The sequence below is a fragment of the Pagrus pagrus genome, assembly GCF_965226575.1.
Source record: "Pagrus pagrus genome assembly, chromosome: 20".
Classification (NCBI taxonomy): domain Eukaryota; kingdom Metazoa; phylum Chordata; class Actinopteri; order Spariformes; family Sparidae; genus Pagrus; species Pagrus pagrus.
This window is the reverse complement of record NC_140207.1, coordinates 27,046,247-27,063,025: the sequence shown is the minus strand read 5'-3', so window position 1 is coordinate 27,063,025 and position 16,779 is coordinate 27,046,247. Positions and strand designations below refer to the sequence as shown.

Sequence of the window (16,779 nt, the reverse complement as noted above, 5' to 3'; positions counted from 1 at the left end):
TTACTTAACGTACAGACTGAGTGTTTGTCAGTTTTACATCAATAAGTGGCACAAAAAACAGACAATCAATGGATAAACAGTCCATTAAGTAAATTTCCCCTTAACTGCCGAATCGGAAGCTAACTTCAGCGTCGTAACGAACAACGTCAATCAGACGTGAGAAAGACATCAAAATGTTTGCTGGGTAAAGCTTTCACTATCATATCTGTATGTACACACATCTCTAAACATGAACAATGCATAAACAGTAGGAGCATCAGACCTTCGCATCCTGACGAGAACCACTTTAATTGAAATTATTTTATTGTTGGAACAAAATACAGAACATTAATGACCTTGTAGATCCTGAATCGTCCTGCCGCCACATAGGAAGATTTGAATAGCCTAATCAATTAAGTTTGCTGCCTGCTTGTTGTGTGTAAAAACGATCAGTGAAAAATACAGTATATTCAATACAACAAGAATATTTAAAATTGAACATTACTATATGACAATAAAATACATTATCATTTTAGGATCAAAGAATAATAATTATTATTCTTATTATTAACAATTATTATAGTAACGAAAGACTATAACTGGTCTCTTCAGTGGTCAACACCTAATGTCAAATGTCAGACTTACACCCACCCTTCTCTGGGAAACAAGCAGAAATGCAAAGAAATACATCCCTCTTTAAATTTTGCTTCGTATAATTTTGAGCACAGTGTATCAGACACATGAGAGCAATAGCAACTGTCCAAACATTCAGAGCTTTTGAGTGTGTTGCCAATTGAAATTCTGCTGTCATGTTATCAGTTTCTGCTTGTTTCCCAGAGGGGGTGTCAATGCTGGTATACTGTACCATTAATTGTACAGTATATCTCAGAACTTTTCTATAAGCAAGACCATGGTAGCAAAAATTTGAAAAAATGACATGGTTGCAAGAAAATAACAGAACACCCAGCAGAGAACAGGAGACATTCTGAAGTAGTGGTGATTACTAGTAGTTTGAGAGGATCAGGGTCAAACTAAAATTAACTGACTAAACACATCAGGTTTAGTAAAACAAAACAAAAAGTTAAACTCTATCAAACCTGGAACCATATCGGATTGCAATTTCAAGGTTGGACTTAAATGCATCACTATCTTTCAGATGTGCTGTGGGGAATGTTATAGTGGTGCTGCATGCACTCACAACAGGGAAGCACAATGTTTGCTTTGGCATGTGTTCAAGACAAGTGTGATCAAAAAGGACTTTGATTTTGAAATTCTCCCTTTCTGAGACCAGCAGGTGTCTGGTGAGCCTGCCCCGTCAGCCACTGCATCACTTGAGGAACCGAGAGAGGTGCTCCATTGTCTTCTTCATCAGGCTGACTGGTGTCCCCATCTTTAGTTAAGCATAGTCAAATGCAAGAAAATGGTGAAAAAATTTCATATTCAGTTTGATGGATAACATTGACATTGGTGCAGCTCAGTTGATTTAAAAGCAAAAAGTGATTTTAGGAAAATTACCAAAAGCGGGGGGAGTAAGCTGCACTAGTAGAACAAGCATAAATTGCACAGATTGACATGACAGTGGCACCCCCTGTAGGTCGCTCATGTAGCGTACCCAGACTCCCCACAATGGCTGTGTCCAAATTCAGGGGCTGCAGCCCACAAAGTGCGCATTTGAAGGCCAATTACGTCACAATGCTGCGCGAAGGCTGTCCATTTTCGAGGGCTGCTTCAAACGCAGCCCACAAATGCAGCCTAGCCTTCCCTCTGTTTGGAGGACGCATCGCTACTATCCTTCGCGGCCCGCTATATCCCAAGATCCTTTGCGCACCGCTGCTCAGTCCCAAAACAGAAGAGGAGGCAAGAGAAAATGGCGACATCAAGTGGCGAAGACATGACATTTAAATTTAAGTAATGGGTTTATACTCGGTTTTTAGTCATGTAGCATCCAACGCCAGATATGTTAAACTTCAAAACCTCCAAATTTCAACTTTCAGTTAAAATACGTGACGCTGGTGATGCTATGGTAAATATAGTTGTTATTCACCAACGGGTTCATGTTTATTTTGTAATGTTAATGATTCAATTTAGATATGACACATTTTATTGTTAATTTTTATACACACACAAATAAATGTACACGTTTGATAGATTTGAACCAAAACAGACTTTAATGCATCTCTTCATTCACAATCGTGACGTAAGGGTAAGGGGCGGGAACATCTGGTGAGGCAACCAGGAAATACTCCGAAGGCTAGACCGTCCCATTTAACAACGGTGGACGAGGCCTTCAAAGACCTGTCCGAAGGACCCGGCCCTCGTGGACCGCGAAGGCTAGGCCACTGAAGGCTGCAGCCCCTGAATTTGGACACAGCCAGCGTCTGTGACTTACTTGCATATGACCTTAAACCAGCTGCTGTAGACATGGAGTAGCTCTGCTACCAACATGTAAAAATGTAATGCCAATACATACCCTCCCAGCTCGAGAAGGAAATCTTGAAAGAAGTCCAGTATCTGCGTCTCTGTCCTTTGTTTTACTGAACCAGTCTCGCTCATCACTGGAGCCAGGCTGGAGATGATGTAATGTGAATCAACCTTGAAACAATAAAGTATATTGGGCTGGTTAGTTTGGATTGCATCTTAGAAGTCAAGACAGACAAGAGCATAGCCAAAACCAATTATATTTAGCACACCAACCAGTATGAGACATGATATTTAAGTGGGAATCTAATCATAAAATTTCACGCATTTCAGACAAACGAAAAGTCACTTGCCGTTAGATCACAAGTAAAATAGTGGGGTGAGGAAATACTGAACCACTTTAAACTTAACAGTAGAGTTATTATAGGTCGGACCACCAATCAAAACAAAATCCCACCCCATTAATTGTCTAAGAGGGGGACTGAAATGGCCGTCTCTCAACTGAAGGTAACACAGAAAGCCAGCTCCAAGTGTGGGGTGTGAGACCTACAGGACTTGGACTTAGGCATTCATGTTACTATTTTATAAATGTGGATGCTGTATGCAGATTTTTATTTTACTGTGTAAAGCACTTTTAATCACTTTGTGCTTAAAATGTGCTATTTAAATAAAGTTGCCTTGCCTTAGGCTCGTGAGCAAGACACATGGTTTGAAAACCATTCATGCATAGGTCTGTGTTTTATGAGCACCTGTCTTGTTTATTTTACCTTGTCATCATCCCCAATCACGAAAAGATTCCGACATTCCTTGGGTTTCTTTTGCATGACTGACAGTAGTTGATAGAGTTCAAGGCCTTCTCGTAGTTGTTGAAGCATTGGTGTACGCTTCGTGGTGGCATGTAGCAAAACAGCTCTAACAAAAAGAAGATAGACATTGGACATTAACTTTAGTGCCTATCTTACTGCAGACTTTTTGAAAATATTGCTGAATCCCAGATTTGTGCAACAAACGATTGTACGTAAGGTTTAAGCACAGATTTGTGCGTACGCACCGTTTGTGAATGAGGCCCAATGACCTTAACTTGTCATCTGTAGACCATGGCTGGCTCACTGCACCTTGGTAAAAATCCATGAAACATTTGGTGAGCTATAGAAAATACAATGCATATACCTTACTATGCTGTCTTTGTGCTCCAAGGTGATGGGGCCTGTATATCCACAGTTGAGGATTTCCTCTGTGTACTGTGTCACGTCAGTTGCATTTTCGATCTGAAAGCATATTTTCCAAACATAACTTCCAGAAAAAATAGTTTTCACACAAGACTTTCATCATGGAAAGGATATGTGCTTGAGATTTCAACACACCTTTTCGATTACTGTGGACAACTCTGCATCATGCACATTTTCTTTTGTGATGTCCTTCAGCGTCCCAGTCACCAGATACCGGTAACACCACTCTTGAAGAAAGCGTGGAGGCAGTCCACCTTGGCCAAGGCTCACTGCAAATATTTCACCAGCAAATCTGGATGTAAGAGGGGGAAATAAAAATGTGACGCTATGACAAAATAATGTATTGACCTCCCTGTTCATTCAGGCCATTACCATGGATATAATTTGTTTCCTCAATTATCTAAAAACTATGCTAGAGAAAGTTGCTTGTTGCTGGAGGAATATACTCACATGGCAGTATTTTCAACAAGAGTCAGTTTGACATCTAGGCCAACATCCTCTGTTTACCCCATGTAGTGAAGGCTGAACGAATATAATTTAAATATGAAAGTGGATATTTAGGCTAATTGTGACTAATTTATCAATCCATCCCAAAGATCACATTCTTCAGACTAAAACCACCTTGTGAGATCACAGTGACCTTGACCTTTGAACTCCAAAATCTAATTAGTTCAGAGTCCAACTGGACCTTCTGGCCACATCAAATTCTGCCAAGCTATTCACTATTCCTCTAGCAGTGAGTAGTTGTACACACCATTATAGTATACACCATTGTGTAAACACAAGTAAATAAGTAATACCATTGGTTAATATGAGAATATGAATAAGAGTAACAAACTTAAAATAGTTTTTGTCCAGGTCAGTGATGGAGTATTTTGGGATCTTCCCCTTCTCCCCCCCTTCAGAGAGGCGCATCTCTATCCCAGCAACCATCTCTGTGGACATAAACAAACCAGAGAACAGCCTCAGTCACGGGGTTTTATTGTTGATTTGGAAGTATTACACACTTGTGACTGGCTTACTACTTACCAGACAGGAACTTCTTCCTTAATGCCCCAGTGTCGATGCCAGCTTCTCCTATGAAGGTGATTTTCAGTTTGTTCGCCGGGACTCCAGTCTTCTGGCGCTGCCAAAGCTTTAGACCTCTCTCCAGCATGTTGTCCCTCGAGACACAAATGTTGAAGGTCTTCCCCTTCTCAACTTTTGAGTCAACCCAACGCGGAACATCTTCTTCACTGTTAAAATAAATTATTACATCTTAAAAATCTAAAGATATTTTGGCAGCAAAATCCGAGTTTCAAGATCCCTTTTCTTTTTTTACCATGAGATGTCATCTATTGGATTTTGTGTTGGTTCTTGCAGATCATGGGGACTTTCAGGTCCAGTATCTGGGCTCCGTACAGGACTACAACTAAGAATGGAAGTTACAATGAATTCCATCTAATCACAGCAAACTGAAAAATGTGATGTTATTATATGCAAAGGACATACACCACTTCTGCGCCTGTCATATGAAATGTGCTATGTAAATAAATGTGACTTGACTTGACTTACCTTGCTCCACAGATACTGGCGGGAACTCAATGTCCTGGATTGGGAAGTATTTGTTGCATATCGGGCATTGTGTCTTACTTTGCTAAATGAGAAGATGTTTTGACAGGATTAGTTCCAATTTTTATAGCAACCCTCTCAGCATAAATGGTAAATGGTAAATGCTCATTTGATCATTTATGGTTTCACTCAACATCAGGAGTAATAAAAATATAAAATATATTATCGCAATAAATATTATTCTGTCCTACATAGAACCACACCTTGTTCGATGGTGGCACTACATCTGAAGTCCCAGGAACAGAAGAATCAAGCTCCTCATCTTCTTGCTGAAAATGCAGCCAAACAATGTGTCAGATAAGCAGATAGCACTCTGATTGACAGTTGTCAGTCATTTAACATTTAAACAGACCAAGAGTTGTTTTATCTAAACAGCAAAATTAACTTTTTTAAACCAGATTTTCTTATAGTTATGGTTATTTTCACTCAGACTTTTGTGGATTCTTAATCAGACACTCGGCTTTGATATAATATATGTATTTTTAATATTTAAATTCATGTTTCCAAGGGCTTTTTCAATTTATTTTGACTAAACTTTATTTCCTCATCATGATGTTTATGTTTATCTTATGCCAATAACAGATATAGATGATAACAATTGGAGAAAAAAAAAAAAAAACACCATTTCAATTTTGGCAGTTTACATTCACTTCGGGATGGTTGAGATAGTTTTTCAGGAATGTTCAGGGACGGTTTTGAAAAAAGTTAGTCTGGAGGCCTGGTGGCAACATTCAACTTTAACTTGCATTAAGTGGATAAATGTGACAAGAAAGGCGTCTCACCTCTGAATCACAAAGAGTTGTCCGAGACGTCCTTTCACAATCACCTTGCACATGAAGGGCTAGCATTTGCAATGGCATGACCATTTTGCACTGTGTGCATGTAGCCTTTGGCATGAGACTGAACTCTGAAAAATGTTGACATGAGGAAAAGTATTATCGACTGTAATGATAATGAAATTGAGGAAAAAAAGTTAAAACGTGCACAATCAGGTGTTCTGCATAATAATAATCTACAATGTCATGTTTCAGTAAAAATATATTTGAATTTTTTATTTTTAGATATGAGCCTCTATGACATCTCTTCTTGAGTTAAGCTCTAACATTATTCACTAAATTTCCCATATCTCCTTGTGGCAAGTTTGGTTATCACATTATGATCACCAGGAGCTCATATTACCCTATCACCCAACTAGAGCATTACGCTCCCAGAACGCAGGATTACTTGTAGTTCCTAAAGTCTCCAAAAGTAGAATGGGAGCCAGAGCCTTCAGTTATCAAGCTCCTCTTCTGTGGAACCATCTTCCTGTTTTGGTCCGGGAGGCGGACACCCTCTCTACCTTTAAGAGTAGACTTAAGACCTTCCTCTTCGATAGAGCTTATAGTTAGGGCTGGTCAGCTCTTAGTTATGCTGCTATAGGCCTAGTCCGGGGGACAATGACACACTGAGCTTCTCTCTCCTCCCCTCTCCTCCCCTCTCCTCTCCTCTCCATCTGTATACATTATGCCTGTATACATGCCCCATCTCTGCATGTCACTGACTTACTTCTTCCCCGGAGTCCTTGTGCTTTCTAGTCCTACAGGCTCCCTTGGATCCTGGCCGCGCCCGGGTCGTGGATCATGGATGCGCCCACTGCTATGGCCCTGCCTGATCTTGGATGCGCCTACTGCTATGGCCCTGCCTGATCGTGGATGCACCTACTGCCATGGCCCTGCCTGACACCCACCACTACTGTCGCTAATATTAGTCACATCTCGTACGTACTACGGTAAGCGTGTTGCGTCATTGCGTCATTTCCTGTTGTTGTGTTACTGACTGATAGCGTAACTGTGCTGCTCCGGCTCGTCCAAGCAGATTATTGTTGTATTCCTTTCTGCAGCGACCGAGATCCCGCTTGTGATCGGGCACTTGCTGGTCCACTAAGGCATTCAACAATACTCTGTGTTTATAGCTTGGTCGCCGGGCTTGCTGCTGTTTGTAGCTCTCTTAGCTCTGCTGGCTAATCTATCGTGTCCTAGCTTAGCCACTATCAGCTAGCGATGGCTTCTCTCTCTCCCTCTCCTCTTTTCTCTTGCTCAGTGTGCCAGATGTTCAGTTACACCTCTGCCTCCCTTAGTGATACTGGTACATGTATTAAGTGTAGTTTATTTGTAGTGTTGGAGGCGAGGCTCAGTGAGTTGGAGGCTCGGCTCCGCAGCATGGAAACTCCGACTGTAACTGCTGCAGCTAGCCACTTAGCTAGTGCGGACCGAGCGACCGTAGCTTCAGCTAGCCGTCCCTCGGCAACTCCCGAGCAGCCGGGACAGCAGGGCGGCTGGGTGACTGAACGAAGGAAGCATAATACCAAACCAAAGCCCACGTTACACCACCAGCCGCTTCACGTTTCAAACAAATTTTCCCCACTCAGCGACACACCCGCTGAGAAACAAACTCTGGTTATTGGCAGCTCCATAGTACGAAACGTGAAGTTAGCGGCACCAGCGACCATAGTGAAATGCTTCCCAGGGGCCAGAGCGGGCGACATCGAATCAAATTTGAAACTGCTGGCTAAAGCTAAACGTAAATATAGTAAGATCATAATACATGTCGGCGGTAATGACTGCCGGCGACGCCAGTCGGAAGTCACTAAGATTAATGTTGAGTCGGTGTGTAACTACGCCAAAACAATGTCGGACTCCGTAGTTTTCTCTGGGCCCCTGCCAAACCTAACCAGTGATGACATGTTCAGCCGCATGTCATCATTCAACCGCTGGCTGTCGAGGTGGTGTCCAGCAAACGATGTGGGCTTTGATGATAATTGGCGGACTTTCTGGGGAAAACCTGGTCTCATTAGGAGAGACGGCATCCATCCCACTTTGGACGGAGCGGCTCTCATCTCTAGAAATTTAACCCATTTCATTAGCCAACAACCAGCCTGACAACCCAGAGTTGAGACCAGGAGGCAGAGCTGCAGTCTTACACGCTTCTCTGAGCTTCCATTAGATCAGTTGCACACCCAAAACTTCATTGAGACTGTGTCTGCCCCCCGACCACCTAAATTAATTAAATTAATCAAATCAAAAGTCCACAGAAGAGGAGTTGTGCATGAAAATCTAATAAAAATTAACAGCAACTCTGCAATCTCAAAACAAGACAAGAGAATTAAATGCGGACTCCTAAATATCAGATCCCTGTCATCGAAAGCTGTACTAGTAAATGACTTAATTTCAGATTGTAATATTGATTTATTCTGTCTTACTGAAACTTGGCTGCATCCTGAAGAATATGTCAGCCTGAATGAATCCACTCCACCCAGTCACATTAATACTCACATTCCTCGAGGCTCCGGCCGAGGAGGTGGTGTTGCAGCTATTTATGACTTAAGTCTGTCAATCATTCCTAAACCTAAATTAAATTATAACTCATTTGAAAGCCTTGTTCTGAGTCTTTCACATCCAACGTGGAAAACTTTACAGCCAGTTCTATTTGTTGTAGTGTATCGAGCACCTGGTCCTTACTCAGAATTTTTATCTGAATTCTCTGAGTTTTTATCAAGTCTAGTCCTCAAATCAGATAAAGTAATTATTGTAGGTGATTTTAATATTCATGTGGATGTCGTTAATGATAGCCTTAGTACTGCATTTATCTCATTATTAGAATCTATTGGCTTCTCTCAGTGTGTACATAAACCAACTCACTGTTTTGACCACACCCTTGACCTTGTTCTAGCTTATGGTATCGAGATTGAAAATCTAACAGTTTCTCCACAGAATCCTCTTTTATCAGACCATCACTTAATAACTTTTGAAGTTCTATTACTGGACTACACACCATTAGGCAAAAACTCCTTCACTAGATGTCTATCTGATAGTGCTGTAGCTAAATTTAAGGAAATTATACCGCTGGCACTAAACTCAATGCCATGTCTCAATATAATAGAGGACTCCTCCACTAACCTCAGTTCCTCACAAATCGATCATCTTGTTGATAGCACTGCAGGCTCATTGCGAACAACACTGGACTCTATTGCCCCCCTGAAAAGGAAACCTATAAAGCACAGGAGGTTAGCACCCTGGTATAACTCGGATACCCGCAAATTGAAGCAAACATCACGGAAATTTGAAAGGAAATGGCGTTCCACCAACTTGGAAGAATCCCGCTTAGCCTGGAAAGATAGCCTTAAAACATATAGGAAGGCCCTCCGCAATGCCAGAGCAAGCTATTACTCGTCATTAATAGAGGAAAACAAAAACAACACCAGGTTTCTTTTCAGCACTGTAGCCAGGCTGACAGAAAGTCACAGCTCTACTGAACCATGTATTCCTACAACGCTCAGTAGTAATGACTTCATGAGCTTCTTCAATGATAAAATTTTAACTATTAGAGACAAAATCCATCATCGCTTGCCCTCAACTGGCACTATTGTATCTTTAAACACAGGAACCTCAGAAACAGTTCTAAATTCTGACTTATATTTAGACTGCTTCTCTCCCATTGACCTCCACCAACTAACTTCGATGGTTTCTTCATCTAGACCAACAACTTGTCTCCTAGACCCCATCCCAACTAGGCTGCTGAAAGAAACTTTACCTTTAATTAGCACATCTTTACTAGAAATGATCAACCTGTCTCTATTAACAGGATACGTACCACAATCCTTTAAACTAGCTGTAATTAGACCGCTCCTTAAAAAGCCTAATCTTGATCCAGAAACTTTAGCCAACTATAGACCTATATCCAACCTCCCTTTCCTCTCCAAGATCCTTGAGAAAGCAGTCGCCAACCAGCTATGTGACTTTCTTCATAAAAATAGTTTATATGAGGATTTTCAATCAGGTTTTAGAGCACATCATAGCACAGAGACGGCACTGGTGAAAGTTACAAATGACCTCCTAATCGCTTCTGACAAAGGACTTGTCTCTGTCCTGGTCTTACTAGATCTTAGTGCTGCATTTGATACCATTGATCATCACATTCTACTACAGAGACTGGAACACTTAATTGGCATTAAAGGACCCGCATTAAACTGGTTTAAGTCCTATTTATCGGATCGATTTCAGTTTGTACATGTTAATGATGAGTCATCCCTGTATACCAAGGTTAGTCATGGTGTTCCTCAAGGCTCCGTGCTTGGACCCATACTATTCACCTTATATATGCTCCCTCTAGGAAATATAATTCGGAAACACTCCATAAACTTTCATTGTTATGCAGATGATACACAGTTATACCTATCAATAAAGCCAAATGAAACTAATCAGCTTACTAAACTCCATGCATGTCTCAAGGACATCAAGACCTGGATGACCTGCAATTTTCTGCTGTTAAACTCAGATAAAACCGAAGTTATAGTACTTGGTCCTAAACACCTTAGAGATGCATTATCTAATGATATAGCGAGTTTGGATGGCATTAACTTGGCCTCCAGCACCACCGTCAGGAATCTGGGAGTTATCTTTGATCAAGATATGTCCTTCAACTCCCACATAAAACAAATTTCAAGGTCTGCATTTTTTCATCTACGTAACATTGCAAAAATCAGGCCCATCCTGTCTCAAAAAGACGCAGAAAAGCTAGTCCATGCATTTGTTACTTCCAGACTGGACTATTGTAATTCTCTATTATCAGGCTGCCCTAACAAGTCTCTAAAGAGTCTCCAGCTGGTCCAGAATGCTGCAGCACGTGTACTGACAGGAACTAAGAAAAGAGATCATATTACTCCTGTACTGGCCTCTCTGCACTGGCTCCCTGTAAAATCAAGAATAGAGTTTAAAATCCTTCTCCTCACTTACAAAGCTGTTAATGGTCAGGCACCATCATATCTCCAGGAGCTCATATTACCCTATCACCCAACTAGAGCATTACGCTCCCAGAACGCAGGATTACTTGTAGTTCCTAAAGTCTCCAAAAGTAGAATGGGAGCCAGAGCCTTCAGTTATCAAGCTCCTCTTCTGTGGAACCATCTTCCTGTTTTGGTCCGGGAGGCGGACACCCTCTCTACCTTTAAGAGTAGACTTAAGACCTTCCTCTTCGATAGAGCTTATAGTTAGGGCTGGTCCAGGACAGGCCCAGGCCTGTCCTGGACCAGCTCTTAGTTATGCTGCTATAGGCCTAGTCCGGGGGACAATGACACACTGAGCTTCTCTCTCCTCCCCTCTCCTCTCCTCTCCATCTGTATACATTATGCCTGTATACATGCCCCATCTCTGCATGTCACTGACTTGCTTCTTCCCCGGAGTCCTTGTGCTTTCTAGTCCTACAGGCTCCCTTGGATCCTGGCCGCGCCCGGGTCGTGGATCGTGGATGCGCCCACTGCTATGGCCCTGCCTGATCGTGGATGCGCCCACTGCTATGGCCCTGCCTGATCGTGGATGCGCCTACTGCTATGGCCCTGCCTGATCGTGGATGCACCTACTGCCATGACCCTGCCTGACACCCACCACTACTGTCGCTAATATTAGTCACATCTCTGTTACATACGTTCCACTACTATTATCGTACTGCATTGCTACATACCATCCTTGCCATTGATCATTACTACTGTTATCACTAGTAATCACATTTCCATGTGCATTTCATCATTATTGCTGTAATACATCTTTGTGTACTTTCACTCCTGTCAACCATCGCTTATAATTGAATACATTGTGATCTCGTTGATCTGCTCTGTACATGCGACATCTATTGCACGTCTGTCCGTCCTGGGAGAGGGATCCCTCCTCTGTGGCTCTCCCTGAGGTTTCTTCCGCATTTTTTCCCTGTTAAAAGGGCCTTTTTTGGGGCAAGTTTTTCCTCACTCGAATCGAGGGTCGAAGGACAGAGGGTGTCGTCTCTGTACAGATTGTAAAGCCCTCTGAGGCAAACTGTGATTTGTGAATTTGGGCTATACAAATAAAATTTGATTTGATTTGATTTGATTTGATCTCTGTTACATACGTTCCACTACTATTATCGTACTGCATTGCTACATACCATCCTTGCCATTGATCACTACTACTGTTATCACTAGTAATCACATTTCCATGTGCATTTCATCATTATTGCTGTAATACATCTTTGTGTACTTTCACTCCTGTCAACCATCGCTTATAATTGAATACATTGTGATCTCGTTGATCTGCTCTGTACATGCGACATCTATTGCACGTCTGTCCGTCCTGGGAGAGGGATCCCTCCTCTGTGGCTCTTCCTGAGGTTTCTTCCGCATTTTTTTTCCCCTGTTAAAAGGGCTTTTTTTTGGGGGCAAGTTTTTCCTCACTCGAATCGAGGGTCGAAGGACAGAGGGTGTCGTCTCTGTACAGATTGTAAAGCCCTCTGAGGCAAACTGTGATTTGTGAATTTGGGCTATACAAATAAAATTTGATTTGATTTGTACAGTCAGTATTTTTGAACAGCTTATTTTGGGAAACTCCTTTTGAACTCGGAAAAGCCTGGTGTAGTGCAGGGCTCCACACTATTTAAAGATTCAGACCAAAAATGCAGACCATTCTATTCAAATAGCCTTATGTTAATCTAATGTCTTGTTTAACATACCAGCTGCTTTGTATAGAAGCCATCCTCCTTCAAGACTTGCCATTTTCGGGTAGGTGCTCTCCAGTAAAGTGGACAACTACAGTAATAAAGACAGAACATTTCAGGAAGGTATATCTGTAAAAATTGATCGTGGAGAAGGCAATAATAGAGGAGGTAGGGGGAGATAAATAAAGATACTACTCCTCACCTCTTCATGGCTTAAGTCTTTAGTGATCGAGAGAGTCCTCTTCCCCAGCCCTGCCTGTAGTAGCTCCAGTTCATCTTGTGTGGTCGGGGTTGTTTCTGCTTTGTCACTCAGTAAGAAAAAAGCCATGTCAAATCCTTTCCATGGTTTTTGTTTCTTGCCTCTGTGTTTGTCTGCAGATTTTCTTTTGAAAAATCCAGGGAATGATCTGCAAAAAAGTTAAAAAATATATGAGACCCCTGTTTGTAAAATAGGTTTGTAATATTTGACAAAAATGGGTCAGTAAAAAATTAAATTTGCATGGGATGGCTATGTATGTGGAATAACATCTCACAAATCCCCTACAACCCGCATGGCTGACATGAAAAATAAATGCACTACTGCTGGCTGGCTACACTACCTGGACATCTCGTTTTGTACAGTTGGAGGAGGAGACATGTCCTGACTTCCCTGCCTGGGTTCTTCTATTGTGCGATTGAGCACTGACAGAAAAGTCTGTGCAGCGGCAGTGGCTGCCTGCTGGTCATACTGGGATGAGAGATTAGATCCTAAGTTAACCACTGTTACCAACAATAACACCATCAATCACTTTAGATGAAGCAGGTAGAGTCTAAAAAGACTAATAATTTATAAAAAAAAAAAAAAGATTTAAAAGTGTGGATCCAGTCAATAGCAAGTGGAGTGTAACCTGAGTATGTGATAATCGCCTTGCCATGAAGACATGCACAAGAGATGATGTGTAGTATTGGTCTTTCTAAATGGGAGGGAGGAAAGATGGCTGTGGTGAAAATGGTTATGACCTACAATACACCAGACACACATACAAAGAGCAATAATGTTTGAATCCGAGGTCCTCTTCAGCAACCATAAATAAAATCCACCCATCCATTCTTACCTTTACTAAGCAATCCTGTTCCAAAAAATTTTAGTGGAGTTCTTGGCCTAAAAGAACATAATTTGATCAACAGGAAAAACAATTAGTCCATCTGCTGCCTGGCAAGGTGTTGCAGTTAATGTAGGTAGCTAGGTGTGTGTGTGTGTGTGTGTGTGTTTTGCTGCAGACAGAGACACGAGACAACTTAATTTCAGCTACTTAAGGCTTTAGCTAGTTTACTACTTTAAAAAAACAAAACAAAATAAAAAAATATCTGGCTAAGTGTACACTATATTTAGCATTAATGCCATTATGCTTAACGGTTACACTTACAAGCCATCAAAATTGATGGCTTGTATAGTAAAATAACTACACGACACTACTGAGCAGTTATAATTGAGAGTGCAGCAATACCCGTATCGATATCAATACTGCTTATCAATACTTCATATAATTTGATGCAAAAAATAAAGTATCACATTAATAAATTAATGTGTCATGCATACAGAGCACAGCACCTAGATACACCAAAACTTAGGACAAGCCAGAGTCCATTATCAATCAGCATTGCAATAAAATAGAAAAATACAACTTCAGACAACTTTCACTCACACACCTTGGAATAAAACATCTTACATAAACACATCAATAAGTCAACACTGAATAAGGCAAGACTTTTAATTGGCTGACAGGACAATACTTTATGATATTAGAAATCTAAATAAATGTATACTAATTAAACACACCATCTTGTCTTCTTTTCCAAGGATTTTCATGAAACTAAGAGCTTTTGTGTCTCAACTGAATGCCAAATTTACCAGAAGGATCATTATTGGCACAATACTTTAAGCTAGTAACTACTTGGACACTATGTCAGACAATAAGCATCACTTCATTGAACTTCCAGATTTTCATATGGGGTTGTGTAATAACTACTGATAAATAATGCCTAACACAGTTAGTTAGCGCACCGAGCAACGGAATATATTATAAATTACCGGCGGTATGCAACATATTTTGCCGACACTAGACATCAAACAAAAGCCAGATGCTAACATTACATCGAATGAAGTTGTTGTGAGCTGTAAACTCTCCACTGATAAGCAGAAGCTAGATTACAACGTTATCCCAGAGACTGACTAGTACCAGGATGGCCTCTTTCAATCCTCCGGGAAACTATCCTATTTCTGCCGCCAAGGGTTGCAAACTGTCCCGTTTTGGCCGTCGGGACGTCAGCGGATATAATACATCCACGGGGACGTCCCGTACTTTCATCATAATGATTTCGTCCCGTACGGGACGGCATATGTATGTCCCGCTCTCAAAATAAAAGCATCTGCCTGTGTGTCTGTGAGCGTTTGACTGCCTGTATGTGTGATGGTGGGGAGACCACTACCCGTGAGCGAGAGAGAGAGCGGGATAGTCAAATAGCTGTAATCCAGTGGGCTGTGTGAGAAGATAGACTCAGGCTCTGCATGACCTGTTGCTGCTAAACAGGCAGCGCTGCGGGCAACAGTTGGCCTGTGGACTGCTGTTTGACCACTAATGACGTTACTTATTATAACATAACATAGCACTAGCACATAGCAAGCCTCTGTGCTTAAGTGAAATAAACAATTCATTCAGTGTGCAGGGCCATCGGCTAACGTTATGAGCTAGCTAGCCGTTAGCGCACCCTGCTAGCCTGCCTGACAATATGACAGCGTTAGATATCTAACACCATCACACAAATTAGTCAACGTGAACCAAGTTAGCAAGCTTTATGTTTAATCGAAATATCAAACAGAGTAGGCTAATAACATGACACCAATCATTTTAATACTGTTTTGATCTACTTACCAACAACTCCACCACTGCTCCCTGGCCTGACCTGCTGGCGACCATGACTTGCTTGTCAGAAAGACGTCTTCTTCTTCTTCTTCTTCTTCTTCTTCTTCTTCTTCTTTGTTTTACTGGCGGACAGAAAGACGTCGTTGGTGTAGAACTTGTCACTCAAACATGTCTGACCAATGGGGAAGCACCCGCCCACTGCGGGATGTTTGTGTCAAAATAATTCAATAAAAAAAAAACGACTTCAAAACTTTTTTCACTTCATTCAAAAAAAAAAAAAAAAAACTCTTCAAATCGAAAAAATATTTTCAATAAAAAACAACACTTCAAATGATTTTTTGCATTTGAGTTTTTTCTTTGATTGAGAATATTTTTTTTGATTGAAGCAACTTTTTTGGGATTGAATAATTAAGACACAAATGTCCTACCCATAATATGGCCCAAACACAAAAAAGATTACTTCAATCAAAGAAAACACTTTCAATCAAAAAAGGGGTGTTCAAATGCAATTTTTTGAGTCTCAAATATTTTTTTGCATTCAAAAACTTTTTTCTATGATTGAAAAAGGGGTTTTTTTTGGATTGAAGTGATTTTTTTCTATTGAAAATATTTTTTTGTTTGAAGCAACTTCTTTTTTGATTGAATTATAAAGACACAAATGTCCTACCCATAATATGGCTCAAACACAAAGCAACATTACTTCAATCAAAAAAGTTGCTTCAAACAAAAAACCTTCACTTCTATCAAAGAAAACATTTTCAATCAAAGAAAAACAGTGTTCAAATGCATTTTTTTGAGTCTCAACTATATTTTTGCATTCAAACACTTTTTTTCTTTGATTGAAAAGGTTTTTTTTTTATTGAAAATATATATTTTGATTGAAGCAACCTTTTTTTTGATTGAATAATAAAGACACAAATCTACCTTCATATATTCCTCGTATGTTCCTTATTTAACCTATAACATCTGCATGACGTGAAATTATGATTGCTAATGCAAAAGGAGTGCTGCCTTGGAGCACTTTTGTGTCCCCACCAATCTCAAAATCAAACCTACTCCCTTGGTGCTGGCATTCATTTGAATGCCACTTGACACGCACCACCCTTCCAAACACTGTTGTGGACCAAGTACACCCCCTCATC

At 40.9% G+C, this 16,779-nt stretch overlaps 2 protein-coding genes across 4 annotated transcripts; both read right to left on the bottom strand.

The window, feature by feature from the left end:
* Positions 1-66: 66 nt before the first annotated feature.
* LOC311249288 (uncharacterized protein) lies at positions 67-4,782 on the bottom strand (the record flags this gene model as incomplete). The annotated part of the gene is made up of 7 exons (XM_084340213.1): positions 67-1,369; positions 2,450-2,571; positions 3,165-3,309; positions 3,568-3,665; positions 3,762-3,918; positions 4,465-4,561; positions 4,656-4,782. The coding sequence occupies 7 exons, from the start codon at positions 4,780-4,782 to the stop codon at positions 1,348-1,350; spliced, it is 768 nt and encodes a 255-aa protein (XP_084196339.1). The 3' UTR covers positions 67-1,347.
* On the bottom strand, positions 4,774-15,709 carry LOC311249287 (uncharacterized protein). 3 transcript variants are annotated; one of them, XM_084340211.1, is made up of 11 exons: positions 15,647-15,709; positions 13,829-13,875; positions 13,622-13,687; positions 13,334-13,461; positions 12,937-13,141; positions 12,750-12,825; positions 6,020-6,144; positions 5,441-5,506; positions 5,181-5,262; positions 4,948-5,037; positions 4,774-4,861 (listed from the first exon to the last, which is right to left on the bottom strand). In XM_084340211.1, exons 3-10 carry the CDS (start codon positions 13,646-13,648, stop codon positions 4,961-4,963), a joined length of 786 nt encoding a protein of 261 aa, XP_084196337.1. In that variant the 5' UTR covers positions 13,649-13,687; positions 13,829-13,875; positions 15,647-15,709; the 3' UTR covers positions 4,774-4,861; positions 4,948-4,960. The 3 variants fall into 3 exon arrangements, with proteins under 3 accessions (XP_084196337.1, XP_084196338.1, XP_084196336.1); XM_084340212.1 differs by lacking the exon at positions 13,622-13,687; XM_084340210.1 differs by lacking the exons at positions 13,622-13,687; positions 13,829-13,875 and having other exon boundaries at positions 15,647-15,708.
* Between the last annotated feature and the right edge of the window lie 1,070 nt (positions 15,710-16,779).